Raw genomic sequence first — 23,408 nt, 5'->3', positions numbered from 1 at the left:
AAGTGATGTAGTGAATGGAATGAGGATGCTGAGAGAACAGCCGAAGACATTTCCTGGAGCAGGGAGCAGGGAGCAGTCTAGCAGTGAAATTTAGTTTGCAAGCAGAGTTTGATGGAAACAGGTTTGCTGTTAAGGTGAAAGTGTATCAAGTCAAACAGTAGAAGCAGCACTGAGGACAGACATATTTCCTCTACCTGTACACTCCTGATGAGGCATCCCTGTGGGTCTGTACGAGGAGAACAAAACACTAATTAAATTAATTTGTAGGATTCATGGCTGCTTCCATTTATGCCATCATGCATCTTTAGGTAAGAAAGACCAGTGCAATTGCCACTGATTGTCTTTAGTGAAGCATTGGTTTCTGCTCTGCTCACTATGGTAGCCTTGTGTTTCTCTGCGGGACATTAAAGAGAAACTGTCTGGTTATGTAGAAAACAGCACTATGCCAGTTAGTGAAGAATCATGGAGATCTCTTCTCTCTTCACTCTGTGTTAAGAGCTGAGAACACACTGACCTGGGATCAGTGTTATTCCCATCATCTGGACCTCACATTTCAGCCTGTTTCAAAAGTGGAAAAGATAACCAAGCTTTCAAAGACTTTCTTCAGAATGACCTGGCTGGCCCACACCCTGCTGCCTCAAAAATTTAACAAAATTCCAAGCAATGAGTGCTCCCCTAGGTACCGCGGGTGTCCGGCTCGTGCCTCTCCTCTCAAACACTGACGGCTATTGTTAAACCGCCCAGCTGGAATCTTCCAGACGATTCCAAGTTCAGCAGGGTCAGAGGAAGCTTAATTTAGACCACATCATGGAAGAGCAAAGCAAAGGGGAATGCTGGCGTTTCCCCGTTGAATTTCCTGTAACTCCCCCACCCACTCCCTCTCTGAGTGAGAGGCCATCAGGAAGCTGGTGTCAGTGGTCAGCGTGGAGTCTTCCACCTAAGCTGTACAATAGAATTTGCCAGTTTGAATCCAGTGTTGAATGTTGGTGTTGTACTTTTACAATGAACAAGGTCAATCACTGGATGTAGTTGTAGAATATGCAGTAACTGTAACAGGTAACCAGTCTAAAGCTTTGGGTGTATTGGGAGAGGTGAGAGGTGAGTTGACTCTTTCCTACTCAGCTGTCTGGATCTCTTTTTCTACCACAGGAAAAACAGAAACTATGTCCCAGCTCTGAAAATATGATTTCAGTAACAAGAGCCATCATGTGGAGGCTGTAGTGGACAGAGGTATCCCATAATCCTCAGGTCATGTGCAGGTTGGTGTGGGGCCGAGTGGGCGGGTGTTTGGGAACGGGGCAGGTAGAGGGCAGAATGGGGTTTGGGTTGGGGGATTTTCGCTGGACGTGATTCATCGGCGGCTTGGGCATGTCTGTTTGCAGCATGCTCAGTGTGTGTCTCCCTGAGGATTCTGGGATACGGATGTAGGGCTGTGTCACTGAGTCCTGCACATGTCACCAGCAGACTCCTCCCCCCTGCAGGCTGGCACTGTCTGTTTTTCAATACACACATGTATGAATGATTCATGTTTCATAATTTGGTGATACTGAACATTGTTGTTTGTGCCCCCTACCCCCCCCCCCTCCTCTGTGCGCCCCCCCCCCCCCCCCCCCCCGGGGACCTGGCCTTGCTTCATGTTCTCAAGAGCACCTTCCTCTTTTTCCGCTCATTAAAAACAGTGTTCTGCAAAATGAGCTTGATTTGATTATGGCTGGAGGCAGACAGATTTGCATACATTACAGGAGGGGTATTTTCCGCTGTCCCCTCCCCACATGCTTCTCTGAAGAAGTCCCGCAGACCAGAGCAAACGAGGCCCCCAGACCAGAGCAAACGAGGCCCCCAGACCAGAGCAAACGAGGCCCCCAGACCAGAGCAAACGAGGCCCGCAGACCAGAGCAAACGAGGCCCGCAGACCAGAGCAAACGAGGCCCCCAGACCAGAGCAAACGAGGCCCGCAGACCAGAGCAAACGAGGCCCCCAGACCAGAGCAAACGAGGCCCCCAGACCAGAGCAAACGAGGCCCCCAGACCAGAGCAAACGAGGCCCCCAGACCAGAGCAAACGAGGCCCCCAGACCAGAGCAAACGAGGCCCCCAGACCAGAGCAAACGAGGCCCCCAGACCAGAGCAGTCAATCATGGGCCATTGCTCATCTCAGCTGGGAGGGCAGATTTAGACAACGGAATGTGTGATATGGGGATAGGATAGGACGGAGGGTTGGGCTAATTACTGACCTGTTATCATTTTAAAAAGGCAAAACCGGTGACCCCAAACTGAGAGAATCTCCACAAGACATTTTCCGCTCTAATGAGTCTCCTCATGGCTCATGGGTAAGGTGTCTCCACTCAGCAGAACAGTTTCCTTTCTGAAAATCTGTTCATCAGATCTATTGCACTGAGTTGAACTGAAATGCATGATGTAATTTCTGATTTCTTCAATAGTGCAACCACAGAATAAAAAATGCAAGGATTTATGCTGAAGTCTCAGCTTTCTCTGAAATGATGAAAGTTTTAACCCTCACTTCTGTTTTCTCATAAAGATGAAAGTAACCTCTCATATTTTCCAAGAAAGGGGTGATAGAGTAGGTGCTGTTCTCAGGCCTTCAGAAATGGAGCATTGAGTTGAGAGTGGATGTTATTGGGATATACGATTATTATTATTGATTTTATTATGATGATGGTGAGAAAAAGGGGTAATGTCCGTAGGTTTCAATAAATCCATTCCAAAAATACTAAAACATCATAATATCAGACACAGATAAAGTATAATATTGCATAGTAAAATAACAATTCATACATAATTATAAAATATATGATGCAATCACGACATACTGGTGTGTGCATGTGTGGCGGGTCGTTCAGGCATGGCTGATTCACAGACAGATGGAGACTGAGCTAAAGTTCCTCACGGTGTAGTAACAATGTGTTTGGAAACTGCTTCATGTCTCTCAGGTCATCTGTTCTTCTCCATGTTTTCTTACGTGTTGTGAATAATGGATCCCCCACAATGCAATGCAGGGGTGGTGCAGGGCTGACCTGAGAGGTGTGGCTAAGGTCTGAAGTTCCCCAGGCTTTTAAAGTCTTTCGGGCACCAGCTCAGAGGAAGGCCTAAAAGCGTAGTTTTGCAGAGTGGTGCTGAAGTGAAATGGTACTGAAAATGACAGTGTTCGCGGCAGAGTGTCTTTCATGAGGAGGCCTGGACTCAGGTTTTGTTAAGAGAACTTTTCTGTGGTGGGAGATTCATTTTTGATGACGAGGCTTTTTAATTCTGCTGCAGAGGTACGGCTAAGTTCAGCCCAAACACACACAGCATCAGAGAGAGCTTTTACACAGAGACACTCACCGCCTCATAAATGATCCAGTGGATTTGCAAACTGTGTTAATAAAAACCCTACGCTTGTTGCACAGAGAGCATATGTTTTAATGTACGTACAGGATGTGCGCATGGCAAACTCTCAGTTTTATACCAGTAAATAATTGAAGCAGTTTATGAGGCAGACCATCCGAGGGAATTTCCCCTTTGCATGCTCATTGGTGGATTAGGGGGAAGTGCCCTTTGTTGCTACGTATAGACTGGTCCATGAAGACGGTGTTGGGTGTTGGTGTTCATTGTATTAGTGACCTGAAAGTATGTTTGAAATGGTGAGTGAAATGGCTTAAATAAGCTGGCTCAGAGCCGGTGTAGAGAGCTTTACCCAGTGCAGTCTTCCTCAGGCTGTGCTGAGCATAGCAGCTCAAAGTTCTCTAAGAGGTGAAGTTTAAGGTGAAGCTCATGGCAGCTGGTCAGATTGAAGGCAGACTGATCATGGGAAATGACAGGTGTCTGGAAAGAGAGGATTTTGAATGTAGGAGCGTACACCTCACTGTGTGACCATTTATTCCTGTTTCCTCTGAACTGTGTGCATTCTGTCCTCCCTCCTTCCGCAAGTATTATAGTACTGGACACTGGCAGACAGTGATCTTAGCATTACTTAGCATTAGATCTTACATTCAGGCCTCTGAGATCCCTTGTATTCAGGATGAGGTTGCAAGCAGGACTGTGATGTAGCCCGTCATGTTGGAGTGAGTCTTTGTATGCCTTCAGTGTGTATATATCAACATATATCAATCTATGTATCTGTGCATAGATTTTAATTACATATGGTATGATATAACCATATGACATAACCATTTCCAGGTGACCTCGATCTTGTTCCAGGCTGTGCGTTGTGAACTCCCATGATTCTCGTGTTTTCCTGGTGTAAGGGCACACTGTTTCACTTCAGGGTACTGTGTGTCCAGAGCCAGGTTTGGGTCAGGAAACAGCATGGTGAGTCAGAGAGCCGTAGAGCGCCCGCTGCAGGCCTGAGGATATCCAACCCCAGGGGGTACCTTAGGCTGTAAAACTTTAACGGGTACTGAGAGCTGTGAGGGGTCTGGCCAGCTTCCGATATTTCACTGCCTCGCTACTGTGCAGGGCAGACAGAAGGTGCTTTTTTCTGTGACGGGAAGTTAAGTTTCCATGTTTTAGGGCATGTGTTGCAGGTGTAGTGTTAGTTGTAGGAAATGTGTTACAGATGTAGTTTTAATTGTACAATGCGCATCTGAGGTGTAGCTGTAGTTCTAGAGCATGTTTCAGATAGTTGTAGGGCTTGTGTTTTAGATGTGGTTGATAGCTGTACATTACATTAAGATAAATAATCAAAAAATCTGAATATAAGAACATGCCATTTGTGTGGAGTGTGGAAAGGTAATTAGAGTACTTGAAAGAGTGATTGCTCAGATTCACTTTGGTGTGGTGTGAGGTGTGGATAGCTAATCTCTGGTAAAAACCTGATGGTGTTTGATGTGTGAGAGGCAGAATTAGGAGGAGGTTTTAGGCTGAAACTGCACTGTGAGCACAGCCAGCCGCTGTGGTCGCACACACAGAGCACTCTGGGATATAATCTCTGCTCTCCGCACATTGGCACAACTCCTACAGACACACAGCGGACCCGGCAATGGCATCCGTTGCAGCCACTCTGAGCCGTGATTATCCATTCAGACTGTGAGACGGTCAGCTAACTGTGGCCCTGAGTGCCAGGCCTCACACAGCTGCTGCTGCTGCTGGCGTTAAAGGCCTGCTTTGATCTAATCACCCTGGAAGCTCCTTCTCCTGTTCCTCTGCTGAAGTCGTGTCGAGGCCGAAGGTGGCGAAGCCAAACTCTGCATCACGGCTTCTAACAGTGGAACCATCCAAAAGGAGCTCTGACATGCAAATGCCCCTCCTGCTGTTACCGTGGTGCCGGACAGCCCTGAATGCTGAGCTCCGATTGGACGGGCCCGCACACCAGCGTTCTGTCCCTGCTGCGGTGATGTCACAGTCGTCAGGAGAGTCAGAGCAGCACCTGCCAGTCGAATCTCAGGCCCAGGGTCTGTTCTGTGAGGCTAATGCAATTACAGCCAGGAACCTTGTGGTTTAATTGCACTTCTGCAGAATAACTCATTTCTAAATGTGAGATTGTGCTATTTTGACCCACATCTCCCTCATTGCAGTCTGAGGGTAATTAAAGATTAAAACGCTGGAGTTCTGAGCTCTCCGGGAGCATGCACCCGGACTTGAATTTCTCGTTCATGCGCAGAGCAGTGGGCCAGGCAGTCAGTTTTCCTCTGTGCCTGTGGAAGCTTTGAGTTTCTCTTCTCCTGCGTACCCCACTGTGGGTTCTCTGTGGGGAGTTGTAATGCTGTCTGTTACTTTCTGTCACTGAACACAAACTCCTCCATAAAGTCTGTCAGAGGGAGTGAGTCCATCTGTCATATCTTTACATTCAGATTCTACTCAACCATGTCTGTGATGGCTGTGGCAATATTATTATACGCAGTTCCTTTTTCCAGTTTTATTAGTGTTTTAATTAGTTCATTTTGCTGATAGCTCTTCATGAAGAATAAGAGTAACAAGTAAGTGAAGTGTTTGATTGTGAGTCATTGTGAAGGGTACATGTTGACTGAATCCAACCCCAAGCTCCAAAATGACTCTATGGGATTTGCAGGTCACTCTTGGAAGCAGTTTCAGAACCCACAGCATCACCGTGATGTTATTTGGTCTGGGTCACGCTGACCCGGACCAGCGCAGTTTGTGGATATGAACTGTGCGTGACCTTAGGTGGAACTGAGTCACTCTCTCAGCTGGCTCTCGGCCACCGTCACCCCCTCCATCGCCATGGCGACATGGGGCTTGGTAACCGTCCTGGGATGGAACGTGGCCGTTTATCTTCGGCGGGGAGAGGAAGCGACGTGTGGGGTCTGGATGATTGTTTATGTGATTTGTGTGGAAGGAGGAAGACATCCTGGACTTTATCCTGGGCTTAATGTGAGTTTAGCTGTGGAGCTTCCCCCTCTGCCGATGAGTCATGGCTGAGTGGACACTGTGAGATGGAAGAGAGAGAAGAGCTGCTGTTATATAAAAATCAAGTCAGCGTTTCCCCTGGAGTGAACGGCAGATGACATGTTTGTAATCACTGACCTCTGGGCCCGTGCAGGGTAACTGAGGGGAAGCACACAGTGGGTCTCTGCAGTGCTCCGCCGCCGGTCCTCCTGCTTTCAGGAGATTTAATTCATGCTCGTCTGAGTGCAGATTTGCTTTGACTCAGCGGGACGGTGCTTTGATGGGGCTGAAGGAGCTGTTTGCGTTTCCTGTGGTGTGAGCACGCTCAGAGAGCAGGAGTGTATGGAAATGATGGGAGAGCTCCTTCCAGACAGGAAGCACAGGGCGTGGCACCTCACAGCTGTCAAGATAACGGGTTACAGGAGAAAAAGTGTGTGCGTTCGTGTGTATCTCAATGTCTGAGTGTGTGTGTGTGAGTGTGAGTATGTGTGTGTGTGTGTGTGTGTGTGTGTGTGTGTGTGTCTGTGAGTGTGAGTATGTGTATGTGTGAGTATGTGTGAGTATGTGTGAGTATGTGTGTGTGTGTGTGTGTGTGTGTGTGTGTGTGTGCGCGTGTGTGTGTTCGTGTGTGTGTGTGTGCGTGTGTGTGTGTGCGTGTGTGTGTGCGTGTATAAGTCTGTGAGTGTGAGTATGTGTGAGTATGTGTGAGTGTGTGTGTGTGTGCGTATGTATGTGCGTGTGAGTGTGTGTGTGTGTGTGTGTGTGTGTGTGTGTGTGTGTGTGTGTGTGTGTGTGTGTGTGTGTGAGTATATGTGTGTGTGTTGAGGCAGTGCTGAGTCCGTCGCTGCCAGGATTGAGCAGCAGATGTTTGTAGCGTGTTGGTGGCTCTGCACTTTGACGTCACCGGCGCAGTGGGTGGTGTGTGCTGGAGGGGGAGGGCCAGAGGGGTCAGCAGCCTGAGTGACACAGAGGGTACTGTCCCTGCGCTGCTGCTGGGGACAGCAGCGAGATGTAGGCGGTGATGTGTCTGTTAGTTTACAGTGTTCAGTTTTAGCTGTCCTCTTGGTGGATGGAGCTGAGCATTGGGGCAGGTGGTGATATACAAATCTGCTGTTATAGACCTGCCAGATCTAGCCTACTGTCTCACACCCCACCACAGAACACCACACCCTGTGACACCCCACCACAACCAGCCACGCCAAACCCCACCATTCACTGTCAGACCCGGAAACACCCACCCTGCCACACCCTGCCACAACCTGCCACAACCTGCCACACCCCACCACAACCAGCCACACCCCACCACACCTAAGCACACCTGGTCGTGCCCAGAGGCGGTCACACCCTCCCACATCCCATCACCACGAATGGCCCCCTGCATGGATGAGCGGAGGGGCGGAGCATCACATACTGCACTCAGCATGACGGCACAGGCAGCATCGCGGCAGGTGCATCGTGGGAAAGTGCAGCTGTGATTAATTCTCGGAAAGGTAATCTGCTCCTGAGAGCGGGGCAGGAAGCGGCTGTTTCATCACCGCGAGCCGGGCGGCCCCGCCCCATCGGGGGGGAGACGTGACAGAGAGCGTTAACGCCGGCCGAGGGAAGATGGATGAGAGTGTGCTGTACTGGCTGATGGATTTCCCGCTGCTGGGGAAACAGATTCATAATGCCTTTCAGTAAAAAGAATGCCTAAAGGCGGGACCTTTATTTTGTCTTGATTTATTATTTAGAAGTTTGCAGAAATATATTGTTAAGGGTGTGTGACTCTCTGAAGGAATACATTGTTAAGGGTGTGTGACTGTGTTTGGTTGTGCCTGTGGGAGGGGGGAGGCAGGAGTGGATGCAGGTGAGGGTGTGGGGGGCCTCTTTTTTCTTATTTGGCTGTAATTACAGACTGATTTCTCTCACATGCTGAAGTGATGCTCATTGCATTAAGATGAAGGATGTGAGTGTGGCGATGCTTAGCAAGCCTCTGATGTAATCGCGTTAGCCGACTCGGCCCCGATCACATGATTCACAAGCACAGCCACCGCAGCTCTGGGTGGGAGAGCGTTAACAGCCATCATCTGTGCAGTGTGGTGTACACCATCAACCCATCCATCTACCTGTTTATCCATCTGTCCATCCATCTCTCTGTCATCCCTCCATCCATCCATTCATCCCTCCAGCTATACATTACATTACATAATGGTCATTTAGCAGATGCTCTTATCCAGAGCAACTTACATCAAGTATAAGTTTTATATGTTGCTTTGGATAAAAGTGTCTGCCAAATGAATAATTGTACATGTGAATGTAAATGTACATGTTATCCAGCTGGGTATTTACCAGGGCAATTGTAAGTTAAGTACCTTGGCCAAGGGTACAGTAGCAGTGGAGGGAATCAAACCAGCAACCTTCTGATTACAAGCCCTTCTCCGTACCACTATGCTACACTGCTGCTCCATCCATCCCTCCCTCCCTCCATACATTCGTCCTTCCGAGCTCGGTTTCCATGGCACCCTGTGATGCTCCATAGGGAAGGTGGTCAGAATAGTTTTGTTTGTTGTGTGTCCTTGTGGAAGCTCTGGGTGGTGAGGCTGTGGGTAGCAGACAGAGTTTCCGTCAGGTTGTCTGCTTAACCTGACCCCTATCCCTAACCCTCACACCCACACCCTGATCTGCATGTCTGGAGCTTACTGTTACAGAGAGCTTCTTGGTGATTCTTCACCCCCATGCAAAAGGTAATATCGGAACCCTCCCCACCCCCCTGCCCCGGGACCCCTTGTACTTGTGCACTCATCCCACCCCCCACACAAAATCATCTTATCACAGTTTATCTGGAAAGGGAGCGTATGAGAGGCAGGTGGTGGGGGCACCTCTGCGTTCGAGTCACAGGCTGACCTGTGGGGTTGTGTATGAGATTATGCTCAGAGTGGCAGCCCGGCATTAGTCTCTGTGCTCCGCGGTCACTGTCACGCTTCCACCAAACCCACAGAGAAGTCAGCGCATCAGCTGCAGCCGATCCTCCTGCTGATTCATGCATACTTCTAATCTCATTTCAGCGAACTTTCAGTGTATTTCAGTCTCAATATTTACCCAGATTTATGTGAGGATGAAGCCCTTTTTCATCCATTGTTGACATGATTAGAAAATGGCACTAACAGAACCAAGGTGACGTTCTCCTGCCGTGTGACATCCATCTCTAATGGCATTTTGGATGCCTGAAATGATTGGATACGGTCCTGCTTCAAAGGGCTGGAAGCTTGAATTAATATAAGGTAATCACAGGCAGAGACCCACAGTCAATGCAGGAATCTGCTGATAAGAAAAAATACACAGCAAACGCTTAGTCATGTAACCCGAAGACTCTCATTTCATGTAAATTTTCTTCAGGCATTTTCTGAATGAGAAAAAATTATGTCCATGTTCAGTGTCTGTCAAGAAAATGATGACTCACAGCTGAGAGAGCAAAGAGGATTGATATTTTAGTACTGAGAAAGCATAATATCATATCATTTAATCTCAGTCTAAATAATATTCTTTCTGCGGCATTAAAACAGCCTCCCTTGCATCTTTAAATCATGCTCCGTCATTTCCAGCCTGCTTTTCAGTGGGTTTAAAGTGGTGTAATGCTTTCAGGAGCACAGTGGTGTGCTGGTAGACTGTGCCCTCCTTTAATCATTTAACCCCTGACATGCTGTGACAGTAATGCTGATTGGTTCCAATGAAATGATTGGACCAATGAGGACTAATATTACTGAAACGTGCAGGTCAGAGAAAACAGGCTGGTTGGGTAATCCTGAGTGTTTAATGCACACTCCGCCCGCCCCTCCCCCTTCTCTGGCCTGGGGCGTTGCTTGGCTGTCCGCTGGGGGTGGGGGGGATCGCCAGTGGTCATAGCAGAGGTCAGATATGAATGGACAGTAATTGTGATGACATCACAGTCACTTGCACCACATCCTGTCGCGGAGCCTCTGTGGTGAGACAGAGGGGTCACCTGGGGTCAGACAGGCTTTGGCTGGATTGTCTGAGGCAGAGGGAAAAGTGTGCTCCTTCCTTTGTTCTTCAAAAAGCATGCCCATTGTTGCAGGGAATGCCTGTGGTTCAACAGAGACTGGCCCTTCAGAGGACAGAGTGCCCTTTTTCCACTGTGGAGAGTCGGCTGTGTGTCTCAGAGTGGTTGCTGCTTAAATCCAGAGGCCAGCCCAGAAACCATCAGGGAACTGTGACACGCAGCCAGGCACAGCCGGTGCTCTTGTTTTTTTAATCCGGTGGAGGAGGAAACATATTCAATTATTATTGACTTAAAGTATAAACAAATGTAAAACATTAAAGTGCTTTCATAGGATTTCTGTAAAAACTTTTCTCATGGAAAATCGCATTTGTTATGCACTGAGGATAAATCCAACATGGCAGCCGGGTAATGCTAATTTCCTGCCTGGCTCCTCTGGAAAAAAGTCTGTGGCAAAATGTCTTTGTTTTTTATTTCATTTGATGCCCTCTTTGGAGGGAATTGGGTTTACATCTAATGAATTATTCATTAAATATTTGCCTTCCTAATTACTTGGAGCAGCGCTTGCTGTTTGGTAGAATTAGCATCTGTGCTGTCGGCTGGGGAGTGAGAACTCACACTGGGTCCAGGAGGGCGGATCCCTCTCTCCCTCTGCCCAGGTGAACAGGTGTGTCTGGGAAGGGCGGGGTCTCAGCCTCAGGTGTGGGGAATAGTGATGGAAGGTGGCAGGTGTCACAGATTTTGTATGTTTTTGCCAGATATTTAGCTCCTGCCCACCATCCATCCTTTGTTTCCCCTCGAAGGGCGATGAGGCAGACCTTTCAGTGTGAAGCAGAGGGAGTTGAATATCTGGGCCATATGTAGAACATCTGTGGTTCTGCACTGGTGGTGAGGGGCATTATGGGAACGCTAAAAGACTAGTGAAGAATCCCGCGGTGATGATTAACCCATTCCTGGGAAAACAGTGTTTGACAGCAGTGTAGCACAGTGGTAAGGAGCAGGGCTCATAACCGAAATGTTGCTGGTTCAGTCTCCTGCTGGGACGCTGCTGTTGTACCCTTGGGCAAAGTACTTAACCCACTACTGCCTCAGTAATTCTCCAGTTGTATAAATGGACAAAATTATAAGCTATGTAAGTTGCTCTGGATGAGAGCATCTGCTGAATGATAGTAATGTAATGCAATGCAGACCCAGACTCTGTAGCCCAAATATGGCAGAGGCTGGCAGATGCATCCTTCTGCATTGCCCTGTTTCATGCTGTGGTCCCTCTGGGGGGGTGGGGGGGGGGGGGGGGGGGTTGGGGGTGCATTACCAGGGTCTCATCTGCACTCCCTGTGGAGTGAAATTGCCAAACGAAAAACATGACAACAAAAACAAAAAAAGCCCCAGACATTAAAGGTGAGAGCTGGGAGTGTGCTTCATCTGCCTCTGAAAACCAGTGACACATCTGTGCTGTCTGACTGACACCCCCAGCACCCCCTGATCCCCATCCCACAAACAGCCTCAGTTCTGCCAGCCAGGTTCATTAGCAAACTCCTGTACCCCCTGATTTTTGTTTGAACCCCGTGTTTTGAGCAGGAAGCTGCCGTGCTTCCGTAGATTGGCTCTGGAGTTGAATAATTCATTGCTGTCGGTGCGGTAGAGAGGGTAAGGACTGAAACAGCCCTAAACTGACAGCTCTGTGTTACCTGGGCCTGTTTTCTCTCATTAATTCATGCTGCCTCCTCCTTACCCCCCGACCGCATTTTTTGGGTTATTTACCTTCAGGGGAAAGCCTGGTAGAAGCTCTGAGAGAGCTGGCAGCTTTTAAGTCACAAAATGAGGGAACAGCTCTAACAAAGACACCCTGTCGCCTCAGCCAGGATCTGGGCGAGGAATCCTCGCTCTCGTTTGAGTCCCGGATCTAAACCTGCAGGAGGAATCAGCAGAAACACACTCCTCCCTTTACCTGATGAAGGGCTCTGGGAAGAGGGGTGTGTGTGTGGGCTGTTGCCGTGGTTTCGCCGGTGATGGAGTTTTTGGATGAGAACACTGTAGCTATATGCATTACTGAGGGTGTGTGAACACTGAGCTGAAGTGGTCCCAGAGCACGTTTGTCTTTCATGGTCAGTGGCTCAGAGGAGCTGTCTGAACTTTTGATTCAAGAGGCACACTCTGGTAGCTGAGCTTTAGGAGGTGCTTTCAGATTGCAGCCCAGGTGAACCTGCCTCTTCGGTCTGGTTCAGTCTGTGGAAAAGATTGTACTAGGACTGGAGACCCTGTGATTTGGTGTCTGTAAGGCGAAGGAATGAAATGAAATGATTGAATTAATTCATTAGATGAATAGGTATATCATTAGGCCTACATGCTTCATAATCAGATGTTCCCTTTTGGCAACTCATTGCAACAGTGACCTTCCACAACAGCACATAAGCATTGGAGCCTCCTGTTGTTGGCTGGAACCTCTTAGACTAAGCAAGGCAGCTTGGAAGCAAGGAGCTGAACACCGGAGCTTAATATCTGTTCATCGTAGAGTATCTGTGGCCCATTGTATTTGCCCAGTGAGTCACTAAACAGTGGAAAACGAGGAGGTGCCAGGGATGCAGTATTCTGATAGTAACAGCAAATTCCTGATTTCTAGTAAATTCATTCTGATGCCATGTATCTGATGAATGGTACCTAAGGAATGATTCCTCATTAGTCAGGTGATTTTGGTTATATTATGTCCTGATATGTGGTATCTGATGAATGATTTCTTTTGAAGGACTTCTGATGCCTGCTTTAGTGATATCAGATCTCATAATTCTGATGCCTGACTTCTGATCAATTAAATGTGAATGGTTTCTAATGAGTGAATTCTGAATGATTTCTGATTAACTAATTTGGAACAATTTCTAATGAGTGAATTCTGAATGATTTCTGATTAACTAATTTGGAACAATTTCTAATGAGTGAATTCTGAATGATTTCTCGCACAACAGGCTCCCTCCTTCTATTTCTAATTAGTGTGCTCTTTTTATCTGAGCCGTATAAATCCACGTTTCAGGCCCTTCAAAGTCAAAGTGCTTCCTGCTGTGATGAGCTGTGTGTTTGTGGGCAGTGATTTACTGCACAGGGTCAGGAGGTTAATGAAGGACAGGAAGGCGTTCTCCTTCTCTCTACGGCCTACAGCAGCTACTGCAGAGTGTGGGTGAGCAGCGCATTCATCCACACTGAACACAGCTCCATATCTCTGCAAAAAAAGCCTGCTGTGTTTTTACAGTGAGTGACTTAACTGCAGAATGGCATTGTGCGTCTCTGATGGTCTTTTTCAGGGAGTGAGTTAACTTGAGAACGCCAGTGTCTGTCTCTGGAGGGGTTTGTGAGGGAGTGAGTTAACTGGAGAACGCCAGTGTCTGTCTCTGGAGGGGTTTGTGAGGGAGTGAGTTAACTGGAGAACGCCAGTGTCTGTCTCTGGAGGGGTTTGTGAGGGAGTGAGTTAACTGGAGAACGCCAGTGTCTGTCTCTGGAGGGGTTTGTGAGGGAGTGAGTTAACTGGAGAACGTCAGTGTCTGTCTCTGGTGGTCTCGGTGTTGCGCGTCTGTGTTGGTGCAGCAGCAGATGAGCGCTCACTGTAGATATTCCCTTGGGCCATCCATGCAGAGGAGCTATCCTAGTGTATGATACACTTCAGCTGACTGGGCTCAGGGGCAAATCCAAAATTTTACCCACACTCAGTCATAAACACAGTGATGGAAAGGAGAGATGCTGTGAATTCTCCTGGAAATATCAAACCTGCTGAGAGAATCGCTTTCTGCTGTGGTTTATCAAACCAGCTATTGAATTAGAAAAAATATGAACAAAATATGAACAAAAAGCACAGGAAGATGGCGTTCATTCCAAATACATGGCTTTCCCTCCAGTGTGGCTTAACTGCTACTCTCTCAGTGTTGGTGATTAAAGGTGTGTTTCTGTTTCTACTCTCTCTCTCAGTTTCTGTGTCTGAAGAACATTCGGACGTTTCTGAAGGTCTGCCACGACAAGTTTGGGCTGCGGAACAGCGAGCTGTTTGACCCCTTTGACCTCTTCGACGTCCGTGATTTTGGGAAGGTGAGTGAAGAGCATGTCCCTGTACCTGTCCCTGCGATTCAAGGGAAAGGCATTGACAGACTGTGATTCATCAACAGCTCAAAACTTCATTAATGCTAGCTGTTTAACGTTCATAATTCATTTTTTCATCAGTACTGGCATACTAGTGGAACCTGAGAAATGCTAATGATTTGGAAAGTCTGAGGTTTGCCTGTGGCAAAGTGACAGATGGGTTTTAACATTTCCTGTCAAAGCTCGCAGGATTCGGTAAACGATGGGTGATTTTTGGTTAAGGAAGCTGTCACACGTCTGACGGGGCATGCAGTTTGGCACTTAGGTGCAGACATGCAAATAACTCACCAGCGCCCGGCTCATTGTGCCAACAGACGGAGGGGGCATCAGGCCAGATAACCCATTTGCTGATTTTGCCTTCAAGGCTGAATAAACTGGGATAGCTACAGTTTTTTATGCTACACAGCTCCTCTTGTCAGGAACCTCTGTGGCCTTGTCAGCGCAGTGTGTGGTGTGAAAGCGTTTCAGTGGAGTGTGTAGTGTTGTTTTTCAGTGGAGTGTGTAGTGTTGCAGCTGATGACCTCCTCTGTCACACTGTCCTCTCCCAAAAACAGAGTGTTGTTCTCACAGAATTAGCTGCTGACTACAGAGACCTGAATGCCGTGGACTTTTAGCTGCACGGAGTGTGAGGGAGAAGGCCTCGCTTGCAGAGGGCTGCTGGGCCAGGGACCGTGAGGTTGATGCGGTTTGTCAGATTTATCCGTTTAATGTGATTGGTTGTGGGGATGAATATGCAGCCACACGCTCCGGGGACCGGGTTGCGAGCGCGGTTTTCTCGCAGGGAGATGCAGCGGCATAGTCGGCCGGCGTTTTCACACGGCGATCTGTGCCACTTCTCTGTGATGTATATGCACTCTGTTCTGTCTCTCGGCGGTTGGTGTGGCAGCAAGCAGACTGCATATCATTGCATTAGTTATTTGAAAACCGCCTGGGCTCTTTTAGGTTTGAATGGTAGCAGTGTGGTGTAGGGCTGAGGAGGAAGGATTGTAACCAAAAGGTTTCCACTCCCAGATTGGCAACTGCTGTCGCGTCCTTGGGCAAGGTACTTAACCCTGAATTGCATGTAGCTGTTAGTAACATTTAAAAATTGTAAGCTATGCAGGTTGTCCTGAGTATAAGCATCTGCTAAGCAAATGTAAGGCAGTGGAGCTCTTCTGCACCGATCGGGGGACAGAGCAGGAAGGGAGAGTGTGCGTGCATATTACTTTACATTATTACCATTTCAGCAGACACTTTTATTCAGAGTGACTTACATTGTTTACAGTTTTATCAATTTGGCAATTCTAGGTTAAGTACCTCATTCAAGGGTACAGCAGCAGTGCCTCAGCAGGGTTTTGAACTGGCAACATTTCGGTTACAAATCCTGCTCCTTACCACTATACCACACTGCTGCCTTGTGTATGTGTGTACGCATGTAGAAGATTGTGTGTGTATGTGTGTGTGCGTGTGTGTGTGTGCGTGTGTGTGTGTGTGTGTGTGTGTGTGTTGAGGTTGGGGGTGCTGTGGTAGCTGTTTGCCTGTATGCTGGATGAAAAAGGTATTGGTTTCTTACAGTTGATGAGCTCACAGGAAACAGTATAAAAATCCAGAGCGTCTGAATCAATCATGCAGAGCTGAGCTTGTCAGTTCGAAAATTGTGGTTATGCTTTAGTGTAAGTTGTCTTGTCATTGGTATTTCATTTGTGGAAAATATTGCATACATAATGCATTGTGATAAATTGAATTAAAAGCAGAGCACATTTAATCTCTTAGCCTGTCAGGGAAAGTAGACGAATGGATTCTTCCCTCTGATTGCTTGTGTGTTTGATGGGAACAGACGGCTCTTTGAAATAAGGGTTCCGTTATTGTTTAGCGCTTGGGTTTCGTCTCTTAGCATCAGATGTAAAGTGGAGCATTATGACCTGTGTGATTGTGATGTTAGACGTAAGTGTTCCAGTCTGAGTGTCACCTGCTGTCTGCATGCAGCTGCCTGCGTTGGTGCAGAGCTCAGAGGCCCTGCAGCTGAGAGAGAGGCTCTCAAACACGGTGCTCACATTGGTAACACACGGAGGGGGGTAACCTGCTTAACCAGGTCAGTAATTAGCAGAGCACGGTGTTCAGCTCCCTCTCTCTCTCTGCTGAGCAGAGGGTGCGTTAGGGGGTGCGTTAGGGGGTGTGTTAGGGGGTGCGTTAGGGGTGTGTTAGGCAGTGCATCAGAGATGTATTAGGGAGTGTGTTAGGGGTATGTTAGGGGGTGTGTTGGTGGTGCGTTAGGGGGTGCGTTAGGGGGTGTGTTAGGGGGTGCGTTAGGGGTGTGTTAGGCAGTGCATCAGAGATGTATTAGGGAGTGTGTTAGGGGTATGTTAGGGGGTGTGTTGGTGGTGCGTTAGGGGGTGCGTTAGGGGGTGTGTTAGGGGGTGCGTTAGGGGTGTGTTAGGCAGTGCATCAGAGATGTATTAGGGAGTGTGTTAGGGGTATGTTAGGGGGTGTGTTGGTGGTGCGTTAGGGGGTGCGTTAGGGGGTGTGTTAGGGGGTGCGTTAGGGGTGTGTTAGGCAGTGCATCAGAGATGTATTAGGGAGTGTGTTAGGGGTATGTTAGGGGGTGTGTTGGTGGTGCGTTAGGGGGTGTGTCCCCGCTGTGCCAGCGGGGGGTCATTAACAGTAATCAGCAGAGCTGCCCCCCCTCAGTTCTCCCTATTCTCTGGGAGTGAAGTGGGAATCAGGGGCGAGATCTCAGCACGCACTGCCTCCTCCTCTGTCATTACCCATCAGGGACACCCAGCCCCCTCTCCCTCACACTCACACACACACACACACACACACTTATATACACACATACAGAACCACAACCACACACACACACACTTATATACACACATACAGAACCACACACACACACTCACACACACACACACACACACACTTATAAACACACATACAGAACCACACACACTCACACACACACACACACACTTATATACACACATACAGAACCACACACACTCACACACACACACACTTATATACACACATACAGAACCTCACACACACACAGACACTTATATACACACATACAGAACCACACACACTCACACACACACACACTTATAAACACACATACAGAACCACACACACTCACACACACACACACACTTATATACACACATACAGAACCACACACACACATACACACATACAGAACCACACATGAACGCACACACTTTTATACACACACACACACACTTATATACACACATACAGAACCACACACACACACATACACACACACTTTTATAAACACACACACACACTTTTATACACACACACACACACACACACGCACGCACACTCACACACGCTTGCTTACACACTCTGTACAGGCCTCAGAGTGTGTTATGCAGGAAGGCAGTGCCAGTCCTGCTGTACCGGGCGCTGCACATGCATTAGCCTGTAATGTGTGAGGCACAGCATCACAAACAGCAGAGATCAGAGGAGCGTCAGTCTGTGTGCCGCAGCCCGGACTCCTCAGCCTGCATGGTGATTCCCGCGCCAGAGCGCTGTTTCCTGCACCTGGCCTGGCCTCGAGGGTCACAGCACCTGCCAGCGAGTCTGCCCTCATTAGCCCTCATCAGTTCACATCACCATCCCACATCATTAACACACGGCACAGATCACAGGTCACCTGGGAGGGAGGGGGGCTTCGCCGTTACCCCCTTCCCCCCAACCTCCCGGCACATTCCGAAACACCACCACCCGTTTGTACTCCATGAAATGAGGGGAATTGATGTGATTCCATTTATATGCTAATTTGTCTCTTTTTGTCTGGCAAAGCGCATCATAATTACTCTGACACACACCTGTTCTTCCGCTCTTATCAAAGCCGCATTCAGCGGCTTACAACACGCAGGAAAAGCTATTAATAATGGAAATGTTTGATGAATGTCTTCACCAGTATTGCAGTGCAAAGCTTTTAATAATTGAACAGATGCATCTTTCATATTGATTTTGAAAGCTCAGGGTGTCATACTTAAAATATGTGCTGAAAACTTTTTTGTCAAAGGTCTCTACGGTAATGCATTTCTCTGTGATGTCAGGGTAATTAATCTCTCTCCTCTGGATTCAATCAGAAAGACAAAGTGCCCTGAATCTCCTCACTGTTGCACTGGCATGGAGAGAAACTTTCTTAGACGTCTCATTCATTTCAGGAAGGATTTTTGCCCTGCGATGTTCATTATAAATACATTCCCACTATCAGAAACTGGGCCAAAAGGACTACATTCACTCACTTTCAGGCCCAGCCAATCAGAGGAAGCAGAACGGTATCACTTTTCTTTAGCAAGATGCCAGACAATCCACGGGTACAAGGCAGAGAAAAGTAGGATGGTAATGGTATGAATTATTGCCAGAGTGTGTCTAGACAGTGTTTAAACTCTTTGCTTGGGAGCTAGCTGACTCATTGATTAGCTCTCTGTTTAAACCAAACGGCCATAGCGAGCAGTAGCGAACATCTGAGCAATTGGCAAATTTAGGACCCTAGCGAGATGCCAGCATTTATTTCAGCTGGCTAATCAGGTGATAAATCACTGATAGAACACTCAATACTTTAAACAACCTTACAGCGGAGATTCCTCCTAAAACAGCTCTTTGCTTTCCACGCCATCAGTGAGGCTGTTCTCTCATGCTGTTAAACATATTGGCAGCTCTGCTCACGGCTCCTGCTAGCTGCTTATTAGCGCCAGCTTTATGGGGCTGAAAGCGTGATGCTGTGCAGTGCTTGGGTGCTGTAGGTCCCCAGGGTGGTGGCACATGGGGAGCTCTCCACTCTTCCTCTCCAGCAAGGACAGGGTTTTTACTGCCATCTGAAAGGGCTTTGGACTTGATTTTTTTTTGGAAATAATCCCCTTTGTATTTATATGTTTTGATATGTCTGGCTCAAAGTGACTGCACAGCCTTTATCACTCTCTCTGACCCCCTTCTCTCCCCCCACCATCTCCTTCTTCCTCGTGTGTGAAGACGCGTGTTGCCGGTCCTCATGCCGACAGTAGATGACTGACAGCCATGTGCTGACAATGCCAGGGGAGAAATCAGTCACAGGGGGGAGAATCGTTCTAATCAGCGTGGCCCACCACAGCTGGCAGTACCCACAATCCCCTGGGGCGGGAGGAGGAAGTCTGGGTGTGCGCTGAAGCCTGGTGCCGGTGTTATAAATAAAGGCGTGCAGAGTGAGTAGGCGCCTCATGCTCCGCATAGAGGAAACCCAGGGCTGCCTCATGATGGTCTGCCTCGCTGCGTGGCTTTCAGCAGGTGTGCTCTCTGTCTCTCTCTCTTTCTCTTTCTCTCTCTCTCTATCTCTCTGTCGCTCTCTCTCTGTCTTTCTTTTTTCCTTCTCTCTGTCCCTCTCTGTCCCTGTGTCTCTCTGTCTCTCTTTCTCTTTTTCCCTCTCTCTCTCTCTCTCTCTCTCTCTGTCCCTGTGTGTCTCTGTCTCTTTCCACCTTTCCCCTGCTCCCATTTTACCCTCTCTGTCTTTCTGCCTGTCTGTCTCTCTCTCTCCCTCTCTTTTTTCCTCTCTCTCCCTCTCTCCCTCTTTCCCTCTCTCTCTCTCTCCTCCCTTTCTCTCTCTCCCCCCTCTGTCTTTCTGTCTCTCTCACTTGCTCTCTCTCTCTTTTTCTCCTTTTCCCTTTCTTTCTCTCTCCCTCCCTCTCGTATCACCCTGGTGTTGTGCAGCTTACGGGAAGCACTCCTCACTCCAGTGTTCTCATTGTGGAGGCTGTAAACAGCTTCTGGTCGTGTGCAGTTAGCATATGTGGCAGCTTAATGATGGCGCCGGTGTTGGGCAGGATGGGGTTAGACACTCTGCCTCTCCTGCAGCACAGCTGCTCAGGCTACCCCCTCCCCCCCCCCCCTCCCTCCCTCTCTCCCTCTCTCCCTCCTTCTCTCCCTCCCTGTCTCTCTCCTTTCCTCTCTCTCCAGTACTTTTATTATTCTTTTATTTATTTATTTAGCGATGCCCTTTTTCCAAGGTGGCCTGCATTGCGGGACGTGTTTAATCTCTTTGTGCTGCTGGGTCCGCGCTGAATCAGACACCTGGCTGAAGGGTAGAGGGCCTGCGTGGGATACCAGCTGCACCCGGCCTCTCTGTGCATGGCGCCTGCTAGTGGAGGGTGAGGTGAAGTACAGTCTGTGGGACAACATGCTGGCCCTTGTGTCATTTGTGTGGGGTCCAAGGTTGATGCTACATAATTTAAAATGTTCCCTCCCTGGTTTTAACTAAATTAGTCTTGGGGACTAAAGGTAGCACATGCTATTAGACTGTCGCATTGCAGGATTAAACTCCTGGAGCTCTGTTATCCTTTCCCTGTGTGCGATAGGCATAAAGCCTTTCTCTGTGAGGATCTGTCTCTGAGCGCTACCTTAGACACTTTAGGGTTAGGGTTTACAGTTCAGGGATTAGGGTTGAGGGTTGAGCGTTCAGGGTTGAGGGTTGTGTGTTTTTAATGACGTGTGAAAGTTAAAGGAGTATGAGCTTTGTGTCTGGACATTCTGTGGAACCCCTTTAGGTTTAGGGTTAGGGTTTAGGGTGTAGGGTTAGGGTTCAGGGTTCAGGGTTATGCGTTTTTAATGAGGGGTTGAGGTTAGAGGAGTATGCGGTTTGTGTCCTGACGTTCTGCGAAAACCCAGCCTAATTTAACATTAACTGGTAAGACAGAATCAATTATTCATTCAAAGCAGCCTCCCCTTGATGATAACGCCTGCCTTGCAGTGAATAATTGATGGCAAGGTCCCCATTTCCCTCCACTGGTCTCATTAAGATGCCCCTGGTTACCGTGGTACCCACAGAGGCAGGCTGCAGGGAGCGGTCACTGATCCACCCGAGCGGTTGTCTGGGAGACCACACACCCACCAACACACACACTCTCCCTGACACATACACACACACGCACACACACACCCACAAGCACACACACTCTCCCTGACACATACACACACACGCACGCACACACCCACCAACACACACACTCTCCCTGACACATACACACACACGCACACACACACCCACAAGCACACACACTCTGCTTGACACACGCACACACATACACACACATCGAGACACTCATTCTCACAGATGACACATGCACTCTCACATACACACATTCTCATAGAGAAACACTGATACACAGACGCACACACACGCACAAACTCTTAATGAAACACACACATACACATCAAGACACTCACAGATGACACATACATGCTCATAGACATGCACATTCTCATAGAGAAACACATACAGGCACACACATGCACATACGCACACTCATTACGAAACACATACGCGCTCATACAGACAACCACACACCCATTACCATCCTGTGTAACAGACTATAACAGACCAACAGACTATAACAGTGTCGTGTGGCTGGGAGCAGAGGGCTGTGGAGCGGAGCTGCCCGGACAGCACGAGAAGCAGGAAGTTTTAAACCACAGCTGGGGGAGATGGAGGCTGAATCTATGCATTTCAGGGAGCATCTTCTGGATGGGAATCGTGACACCATCCCAGACAGCCTCATCAAACCACCTCTCCCTGCAGTACCACAGAGGCTCCTGCATGTGGGGCCCAGAGGGCAGGTGAACTGAGAGAGCCCAAGGAGGTGTGCCCCATTACACAGCTGTGAAATATTAATCATTAATACATTAGACTTCCCCCTGGCATGCATTATCCATAGTCATAAAACATGTGCTATTATAATAATGTCTGTGTGTCAGAGACAGCCTCAGCGATGGGCTTCCCCGCTCACGTCCTTTGAAATCTGAGCAACCTGCTCTCTCTCTCTCTCTCTCTCTCTCTCTGTATCCGTCCTTTTTCTCTCAGTTAATCAATTCTATCTCATTATCTCCCAGTTTGTCTGTATTTCTCTCTTTCTCTCTGTTTTTCACTGCTCTGAGCATAAGGGGATTATAATTTTAATTCTCAGCTCTTTATGCAGAATATGAAGCCAGTTATGAGAAGCTTCTCAGCCTGGCAGATTAAGCTGTTCAGCTCAGAGCCTGCTGTGTGTTTGTGGTGCTAGCTGCCAGCGGCTGTCTCCTACAGGGGGCGCTAAACTAGCATCTGCTCTCTGGCCACTGGCCCACCAGGTGATTACCTGCAAGCCTGCTATGAAGAGATTCCAGAATCATCTGTTCACTCCCTGCAGTCTGCCATACCTGTTCTAAACTTACCTGTCATCACCAGTCATACCAGCCCCAGTCCATTGGACATTGCTCCTGTCCCAGTACACTGCACCGTCCTGCACTGCCTTGCCAGCGATCCACTAAATGTTAAAGTCAGTATTATGTCCTCCGCAGAAAACTTGCCAAAGCTGAAATGCAGAACGCCAGCGGCCTCTTCCACTGTAAGTGAAGGTCAGGCCCTGAATGGTTTCCTCATGGCTTTGCCCTGGTGACCTGTGTCCTGTTATCACCTTACAGCTGCTCTCTCATACAGCAACCCCCGCACAGCGGTCGCGTGTTTCCCTCCGTCGTTAACGAATAAATCCAGTATCCTCCCTCTTCCAGCCTTATCTGTGCGCCCTGCCCTTTGGCCCCTGCCCCTCCCCCAGTCTCCTGTGATGGACAGACAGTGTTGCTGATGCTGTTTGTGTTGCTGGGTGCTATGAGGCTTGTTTCAGAAGCAGACCCTCTGTCCGACTGCACGCTCTCTCTCTCTCTGTGTTAGAGAAGCTGTAGTGAGAAGATGCTGCTCTGGTCTCCCTGGGGAAAGATGCGCTAGGCTGTGTGTGTAGTAGACCTGACACCTCTGCTGTAGCTTGTACCACACACAGCCTCTCTCTCAGCTTCCTGCTAGGTTGTGTAAGCCTGCTTTTGCACAGGGATAAAGTTTTTATACGGTTTATGGTGTTCCATTCAAGGTCAGGGAAGAAATTCTTCCACCACTCATAAATTTAACTTTGTAACATGTTTTTCAGGAGCAATTTG

General features: G+C 48.4%; 1 protein-coding gene across 1 annotated transcript in view; it reads left to right on the top strand.

Annotated features, from left to right (window-relative positions):
• Positions 1-23,408, top strand: part of LOC118776051 (guanine nucleotide exchange factor VAV2-like) — an 88,641-nt gene that overhangs the window by 11,508 nt on the left and 53,725 nt on the right. The window contains exon 2 of the mRNA XM_036526125.1: positions 14,286-14,402. Coding sequence (XP_036382018.1) covers positions 14,286-14,402 — 117 coding nt within the window. The remainder of the gene's footprint in view (positions 1-14,285; positions 14,403-23,408) is intronic.

This window comes from Megalops cyprinoides, chromosome 4 (genome assembly GCF_013368585.1).
Source record: "Megalops cyprinoides isolate fMegCyp1 chromosome 4, fMegCyp1.pri, whole genome shotgun sequence".
NCBI classification, from domain to species: domain Eukaryota; kingdom Metazoa; phylum Chordata; class Actinopteri; order Elopiformes; family Megalopidae; genus Megalops; species Megalops cyprinoides.
This window is presented reverse-complemented; position numbering and strand designations above follow the sequence as displayed.